Source organism: Lepidothrix coronata, unplaced genomic scaffold, assembly GCF_001604755.1.
Source record: "Lepidothrix coronata isolate B3197 unplaced genomic scaffold, Lepidothrix_coronata-1.0 Scaffold223, whole genome shotgun sequence".
Taxonomy (NCBI): Eukaryota; Metazoa; Chordata; class Aves; order Passeriformes; family Pipridae; genus Lepidothrix; species Lepidothrix coronata.
The window spans coordinates 190,815-199,789 of record NW_016690403.1 but is presented as its reverse complement, the minus strand read 5'-3'; the positions used below and the strand labels follow the sequence as shown (position 1 = coordinate 199,789).

Below are 8,975 nucleotides of genomic sequence, written 5' to 3'. Positions count from 1 at the left end.
AAATCAGCTTATACTTGGGCAACAGATCTTTATAAAAGCTCTTCTCCCTTCCCGGATATAAATTCCTTGCTGGAGCTGAGAGGGCAGTGCTGCTCCAAGGAAAGGTCACCAGAACTATGGCCATCTGAGAGCCAAGAGTCAGTCCTTGCCTCCCTCTTGGCTGGAAGAAAATAAATGAGTACAGAAAGGAAAGGCAGGCTGAGGCTGACATCCAGGACATCCTGACATTTTCAGCTCAAACAACTGAAGCTGGCAGAGTTATAAGCAAATAGAAACTCGAAGATAGGAACTTGCAGTGGGATAAACTGAACAATCAGAATACTGGGCAGCAGCCAGAGACCTGCAGTTCAGGGAACCCACGCACCAAAGAACCCCTCAGACAGAATCATAGAGCCCCTGAATGATTTGGGTTGGAAGGGACCTTAAAGCTCATCCAGTTCCATGGGCAGGGACACCTTCCACTAGCCCAGGTTGCTCCAAGCCCTGTCCAATCTGGCCTCGGACGCTTCCAGGGATGGGGCAGCCACAGCTCCTCTGGGCAACCTGTGCCAGTGTTTTACTACCTCTAAGCGATAATTACGTGTGAAGGTCAGACTTACAGAGGTTCCAACGGGAGCTCGCAACCCCCGGCCCGAGGGCGCAGGACCCAGTGGGACCCGGAGGGAGCGGTACCCCCGGAGGGAGCGGTACCCCGGGAGGGAGCGGCACCCCCGGAGGGAGCGGCACCCCGGGAGGGAGCGGTACCCCCGGAGGGAGCGGCACCCCGGGAGGGAGCGGCACCCCCGGCTCACCCCGGACCGCCGGGACCGCCCCCCGAGCGCACCTGCCCGCGGAGGAGGAGGAGGAGGAGGAGGAGGGGAAGGAGGGGAGCGCCAAGGACCGGGACGGGACCCGGCGGAGCTGCTGCTCCATCCCCCCTGTCAGACCCGCCGGCCCCCGCCCACGGACCCCCTTCCCGGGGCATCCCGGCCCCGCTCCCTCCCTCCCGGCCCCGCTCCCCCTCTCACCTCCCCCGGCGCCCCCAGCCCGGTCCTGCCGCGGCCCCGCTCCGTGTGACAGCGCCCGGAGCTTTCGCTTTCCCTTTCCCGGCGAAGGAGGGGCGGCCCCGGCTCCCGGCCGGCCCCGGGGAAGGGGCTGGGGGAGCCGGGGCGGGGGGGACCGGGGGAACCGGCCCGGAGCCGGGGGGACGCTCGGGCTGCGGGCAAAGCCACTCCCCCAGCCCGCATCTCGCAGCGAGTTCATCCCCTCCCAGGCGCCCCATCGGGATGCTCCCTCACCTCCTCACCTGCTGCAGAACAGGTGAAGAGGAGCTTCAGCTCGTCGCCGAAAGCACCGGAGGGCTTTAACACACGTGTAGATGTGCTATCTGGGGACTTGGGTTAATGGTGGGCTTGGCAGTGCCGGGCTAACAGCCGGACGTGATGATTTTAGAAGGCTTTTCCCACCTACAGGATTCTGTGAGCCCCTGTAGCTCCCACACAGTGATTTACCTCTTGAAGTGGAAGCGCTTGGGGTAACGGGAGGGACTTTCTTCCTGGGAGAGCAGTCCCGTAACAGGAGAGCTCTCTGAGCCAACCCAGCTGTCACATGGACTCTGGTGGCCTGAGAAAAGCTAATGGAGCACTAAGAGTTCTGATGGCTAAGGACAATTAATGAATAAATCAAAAGGAAATTAACTTGGTCCACCCCAGGGGAAAAGAACCCTCCAGATGGTCACAATTAAGATGCTTCAGGAAGTCTCACTTCTAGCCAGAATCTGACAGAGAAAGAGCCTCCCAACACCAGCACAACCACGGGGAGAAGAGCTGGGGCTCTCAGGAACACTTGGCAGGACCCAGGAACCTCCACAGCCAAGAATTTCTTCTCAGTCTCTAATCTAACCCTGCCCTGTCAGTGGGAAGCCATTCCCTGTGTCCTGTCCCTCCATGCCTTGTCCCCAGTCTCTCTCCAGCTTTCCCGGAGCCCCTTTAGGCCCTGGAAGGGGCTCTCAGCTCTCCCTGGAGCCTTCTCTCCTCCAGATGAACCCCCCAGCTCTCCCAGCCTGGCTCCAGAGCAGAGGGGCTCCAGCCCTGGGAGCAGCTCTGTGACCTCCTCTGGGTTTGCTCCAGCAGCTCCATGTCCTGATGTTGGACCCCAGAGCTGGAGGTGGCTCTGCAGGTTGAGTCTTACAAGAGCAGAGGGGCAGAATTCGCTCCTTCAACCTGCTGGTTGTGCATCTTAAAAAGGTTTTTGTTGTTTTTTGTTTTTGTGAGGGATGGGAACAGCAAGAGGAAGGCTCAGCCTGGAATCCCAGCAGCACATCTGGATTGCACAAGTGCTGCTGGCAGCTCTGGCCAGGTTCTGGGCTGCCCCTGGGGCTGCAGAACTGTTGCTATTTGGATGTACACAGTGACTCCTTACACAAAGATACAGTACACCAACAGTCCAAGAGATCTCAGACTGGCTGTTAAACAATGAAACCTCACACCAACACCCTTTCAATAGATTCTAGGATATATTTCTAAACATGAAGATGTAAAAAAAAAAATAAATGCTTCATTTTAAAGATAATTCCAGATACGATTTTATTCTGAATTTTACAAATAACAAGCATTTCTCTATAAAAAACTAGGGTAAGAATTAATGTAGTTACAGCTAGGAATATTTACATTCTTGGAAGAAATTTATATACCTTTCTATATACAAGGCTGTGTTCATTACTGGTTTAAAGTTCTCCCAGAAGCATCTCTAAGTAAGGCTTTATGGTGCGTGGGCTGATTCTATGTTTCAAGAAAATAATTTACAACTGCCAGGACTAGGGTTCTATTCTACAAATACTGAAGTAGGTATTGCAGTCCAGCTCCCCGGGCAATGCAACCCCTCCTCCTCCCCAGAATGGTCACTTGGAAAGGGGGGAGGAGTTCACACATCTTCACAAAAATAGTGTCAGAAGTCAGCCAAAGTTGCCTGATTCTGGAAGCTGAAATACTAAATCATGCTCGTGGGAGCATTACATTCACTGTCAGAAGAGTCAGAGATTCTAATAAATACTGACTGTGGAGCACAAGCATCACAAGGAGCTGTGGTACCGCTTGAGTTAACGGTATTGCCACCTGCAAGCAAAGGAACCAAAGTCACCGGATTATCTGACCTGCCCAAGATGATGACAGAAGTCATCCTGGGAGCTGGAAAGGAGGGGATCCTCAATCCCAGCTCGAGGGCATATGCTGCTTCCCTTGGTGAAGATACTGCAGTGTGCATTGTTCTCTGGCAGCAGCCAGTGGATAACCTGGAGTGACCTGCACTGCTGCTGGGAGCAGGTCACAGGCACAGCCAGGCAGCACTGCCCAGGGGAAGGTCAGTCTGAATCTCAAAGCCTGGTGCATCTTCCCCCACAACACAACCAGCTCACAGGTTTATCACAACTCCTCCTGCAAAGGTAAATCCTGTCCCTTTCCCCTTATCCTGCAGGTTTATCCACAACCAAGCTGTGCTGCAAATCTTACCTGCTGCCAGCACTGACCAAGCTCTAAGATTTACCCATGACTGGATCAGGTTCTTTCATCTACATCTTGTTTGCAGGGATCAGATCACCCACCTATACTAAAATATTCCCTCAATTTCTTTTGGAGATCCCTGTTATCTGAATTCCACCTACCCACTAGAACAAGATCCTTGTTTTAGACATAAACTTGATAAGAGTAGGATGAAACAATGAACACATAATAACCCGGTCTGCTATTTTAAATATGTTCTACATTTCTGACTCAGACTTCATGTTTTTAAAAACATAAGCAAGAGAAAAACCCTCTTTTTTTGACACAAAGCAATTGCCATTGAGTTCTGTACTATTAGTCATGACTAATGGGAAATTCCCCAATTTGTCTGGAGTTAGAAAAACAAACCAAACTAACAATAACAACAAAACCCCCCACACAGAACTTTAGTCAACATCAGAATATTTAAATATTCAAGGAAAAAAGTCTCTCTTTGGAGGCACATACTTGGATAGAACAGTGGGTAAGAAATTACAGCTAAATCAGATGTTAACCGGACACTGGAATTTCCAGACTAAAACGTGTATCAGGCAGGCACATGTCTGACATTACAGGATATTTTGTGAAACTGTTTACAGGAAGAGCCTTGTGGGACACGGGTGTTTACTTTGGCAAATTCATTACAAGGAAGTTGCAGCTAAATGTGTTTTGCCTCAGATTCCTGTGGTCATCAGACCACTCTATAACACATACAAAAGAAGTTGCTTCTCAGCGTTACAGTTCCTAGACAAGGTTTACAAAGAAAAATGTCTGTACCAAGTTTGACAACATACTCTTTTGTGTCTGCAATGAATATTTCAAAAAAAAGTGTAAGCCTGCCAGAACAGGTCATGTTTTTGGGAAGGGGAACTGGCTGTTACATGCACTCTCCTAACATGTATTTGCCCATGTCAAGGCTGTTCTGTGATAGGCAGTGAGGCTTGTAAAATCCAGATTCTCAATTTTGGCACTAGCCTCCAATCACACACTGCATTTTAAACCTCCTGCCCAGGGCTTGTCAACCTACTGAACAGGAGTGACACTGAACCTGCCCCAACCTTTCCGTTTCTTTCCTTGGAAAAGTTCACGTACAACAAAATTATTTTCCTCCACGTGATTCTCTGACCCAGTAACATTGGCCAGCTTCCTGCTGCATCCAGAAATCAAAATCCTAAATAAAGAGGTGAAAAAATGCAGGAGAAGTGGAGCAAATCCTGGAGCTCAAGATATACTGACAGGGAGAATTTACCCAAACCAAACCACTATAGTCTAGACAGTGTTTTCTACTTTCTTGTTCCTGTGATAAGCAGTCCAAGGCACACACCACTCCCACCAAGGACAGGATTTGGGATACTGGTTAATCAAAGACTGGAATGAGCCAATGCCACCTACATATTTAAATACCACAGGAAAATGCAAAACTTCCCCAACAGCTGCTGCAGGACAGTAAGGCCCCCGACAGCTTTGGCTACAAAGGTTTAGGCTGTTTATTAAGACAGAACAAAATACAAGTGCCACAAGACAGAAACCTTTCACCACGCACATCTGCCACACAACCAGCACAGCACAAGTGAGACTGTGTGTACCTGTATATTGTGTATTTACAGAAACACAGGTAATGCCAAGGGCGCTGCCACAACTTCTTGGCAGATTTTCAACAAGATTTGTGGGTTTGTTGGGGTTTTTTAAAACAACTTTAAAGCAATTCACTGATTACACAAAGTTAAGTGCAACAACAGACCTCACAGCAATCATACAGTTGATACTGAGGATCGAGAACCAGCGGTCAGAAATATATTCTGAATTTTGCTCTCAGTACATTCCACCATGAGGTCAATGCAGTGGCATAATTAACACAAAAATTTATGACTAAATATATTAATTGTGTGTGTGTACATGCACCAGTGGGAAAAGCACAGAATAAAGACAGGAGAATAGTTTCCATCATTCAAATTGCACAGAGAACATTAAAACAATTTACATGTAAAACTTTCATCACAAAAACTAACACCACTCCCTCTACACACAGGTGAAACCTTTTGCATTATTTAGAATAAATCCAGCCTGGAAACAGGCCACATCCAAGGTCAGATGTAAACAACTTCACCAAGAAGGTACAGTTGAAATCCAGCATTGGAATCAAGTGAATTTTGTGAGCAAAACTTCAGTGCTAAATAGTTTGTGCAAGACAATCCTTTCAGTCTGTGCTGAGTTAAAACATATCAAGTTAGAATTAACTCTCAAAAATCTTTCTTTGCATCTTTCTGAATTTGGTAACAAATTCAGCACATACAAAGTCACTTGAGTAAGATCACAGAGAGGCACGTTCTCATAACCTTCACCATAATAAATAAGTTTCCTGTCCAGAGACAGAAGTCAAGGAATCAAAAGCAATGAGCAGCTTTTTCTGGCAATTTTTACTTCTTGATGTGCATTAGCTCTGGAGGAGGTTCACTGAGGAACCCAGGCACCCTGCCAGCCCTTGAACTCATTTTCAAGTCTCTCTCAGCTGAACTGTACACATAAAGTTACACAGGATTGACCAGATGCTGCTCCATGGCACTGCTGATGAGCACAACTGTGGCTGAACAATCTCCTTGAAGGCTGTGCAGTATTTCTGTTCATACAAAAAGAGAACGTACAGGACACAGTGCTTAAATTAATAAATAAGGAAAAAATTGCAGGAAACAAAGTGTTGCCACTAGCCCTTTCTAGAATGAATTTTAAAAGGAAAGTCCATTTAACTTTCAGTCCACCAGGAAGTACACAGGAGTCCATCAAAAAGCTGTGCTTTTAAGGATCTCTGGATTCTCTTCTTCCTCCTTGGAATCCCTTGTGCAACCAGAGGCAGGCCTGTATTCTAATCTGGGGGGTGGGAAAAAAAAAGAAAAGAGAAAATAACTTTAAAGATAGACGAGTGAATTGGGAAAAAAAAAATCCGATTTCTGTTTTGACATTACAGCTTCCTAATTTTAATATCCTGCAGGTCCCTTTCTTACACCCCATCTGTGTTCATGTGTCATCTTCAACCAGAGCTGTGGTGAAAGGCCAAACACACAATGCCTTTTTAGGTCAGCTGAATTAAACTGGAAGGGTTCAGCTCTTCCCCAGCTTATAAGACTTTCAGAACCTAAAATGATTATAACCCACAATGTGTCCCTAAACCTTGATAAAGCAACACACTTTTAAAGTGCATTCCTCAGATGTACTTTTAAAAGCTATCAGAGAAAAATGATAAATTCAGAGCTGACAGATGCACATACAAACATACACACTTGGGAACAGGACCAGGATTCCAAGCAAGCTCTTGTATCAACAGAGCACTGCCTGTGCTGCCAAAACCAGCCCCTCCCTCTGCCCACAGCCAGGCAAGGGCACTCCTCAGAGCAGAGGACTGCCAAGGTCAGAAGGTGATCCTTACCCTTTCACCAACAGCATTTGGTCAATGGTGTCAGGAAGAGGCATCCCATAGCTTTCAGGCAGAAATAGTGTCAGAATTCCTGACAGCACAGTCAGGCTCCCCATCAGGATGTAAGGCAGGAATCGATCGTAGGCACCTGGCAGAACACAGCAAAGGAAAAGGGAAAAGGCAGCATCAGCTCTAGGTCTCTGATAATTGCCCAAAAAGCTGTGGCTGCCCCACCCCTGGAAGTGTCCAAGGCCAGGCTGGACCGTGCTTGGAGCAACCTGGGATAGCGGAAGGTGTCCCTGCCCATGGCAGGGGGTGGAACTGGATGAGCTTCAAGGTCCCTTCCAACCCAAACCATCCTGTGGTTCTGTGGGAATGTCTGTACCAAGGTACAGGGCTTTAGCCATGCAAGATTTATGCTTTCAGTAAAAGCCAGCCCAAGCAACCCCCATCACAGCCTGACATCCAAAGTGTATGTTGTTATAAATGTGATCTGAGGAACTCCAGGGAGTGGGAAGCAGGAGCTGTAGGAGCTGTCCCTCCTGAGGAAACAGCACTGTGTCTCCAGAGCCTCTGCTGAGCAGAGCAGGTCACTCACCGAGGTAAACGAAGTACGGGGAGAGGATGCTGCCCAGCCTGGAGGCCATGGAGCTCGCTCCAACCCCCATGTTCCTCACCACTGTGGGGTAGAGCTCAGCCGTGTAAACATAGACGATGGAAAAGGCTGATGTGATGCCAAACTTCCCCGCCATCACCAGAAAAATAGACAGAGCACGGAGATCTGAAATCACAACATGAGTAAGGACTTAATAAAGCTCTGGCAGTTCATGGTATCCCTTAATTCCTTCGTGTTTGTGTAACTCCTGCCTAATTAACTCCAGGATCTGGTGTCTTTTTTTTTTCCCTGTACATGTCCACAAACATAAGCAATATTCTTTTTTAATTTTTTCTTCCGTGAATTACTAGGAATCAACATTTTCATCTTCTTTTGAGCACAGGGCTTCCTGCCAAGTGAAAAATAAGGAGGACAGAGCAAGAACTGTTGAGGCCCTTTCAGATTTCAAGGGCCAGATCTCTGCTGTTGCAAACAATGCCATTTATCCCTTCTTAATAAAATGAACAAAACGGAACATTTGAAACAAGTTATTTTTGGTTTCCTGCTCTGGTTTCTCATTAATATTCTTAGCTACAAGTCAATACTTTATTATAGGAAGCTGGGTTGACTTTAACTGGGACATTTAGATTTGAAAATGAAAACAGATTATATCAGTGTTGTCCAATTGACTCATAGAACGGGAGGGAAAAAAGAGAATGCAGGACACATAAAATAAGCAAGGCAGTTGTTGCACATTCTCTTTTGTATACTCTTTGATTTGTAAACAAGTCCTAGGCAACAACACTCCCCTTATATTGACTCCATAACTCCTTTAATCTAAAGATACATATGGTTTGAGATCTAATAAATGTTACCTGGCCCTCCTTTCCAGTTGCCACACATTATTTAAGCTGTCAACACTAATTCAGCACAAGCATCTCTGCTTATCAAAAATGCTTCCACAATGACTCCATTGAGTGTAACTCTTTAAACAAGCCCTAAAGTCATGGGCAGCAGTTTGGGAAGTGAGTTCTGCAGCCTCTTGGTAATCTCTCTGACTAAACCCTGGTTGGTCTAGTCTTGGTTTTACACCTGGACCTTACCAGGACACCCTGCCAGGGATGTACTTTAAAGGCAAAACTGGACTACCATACTAATCCCAACAGACCACAAAGCTAATGACCCACCTTTAAAAGTGTATCTGAATGACATGTTTTGGGAGCTCCTCGTGCAGCAGCACTGAGGACCAAGGAGGAGGGGCAAAGATGGGACATGAATATCTGTACTGAGACCCCTCAGGAGACTGTTCCTCCACATGTTCAGCCTGGAGAAGAGGAGGCTCAGGGGAGACCTCCTCACTCTCTACAACTCCCTGACAGGAGGGGGGAGCTGGGGGGGAGGTTGGTCTCTTTTCCCAGGCAAAGATCAGCAAGACAAGAGGGCTGGGTCTTCAGCT

At 47.4% G+C, this 8,975-nt stretch overlaps 1 protein-coding gene across 1 annotated transcript in view; it reads right to left on the bottom strand.

The window, feature by feature from the left end:
- Positions 1–2,538: 2,538 nt before the first annotated feature.
- The window catches only part of LOC108506640 (solute carrier family 22 member 5-like), a 26,635-nt gene continuing 20,198 nt past the window's right edge, over positions 2,539–8,975 (bottom strand). Inside the window, exons 8-10 of the mRNA XM_017833892.1 lie at positions 7,523–7,705; positions 6,937–7,072; positions 2,539–6,380 (exon numbers count right to left, since the gene is read on the bottom strand). Of these exons, the coding sequence (XP_017689381.1) occupies positions 6,293–6,380; positions 6,937–7,072; positions 7,523–7,705 (407 nt within the window). The 3' untranslated portion in view covers positions 2,539–6,292. The remainder of the gene's footprint in view (positions 6,381–6,936; positions 7,073–7,522; positions 7,706–8,975) is intronic.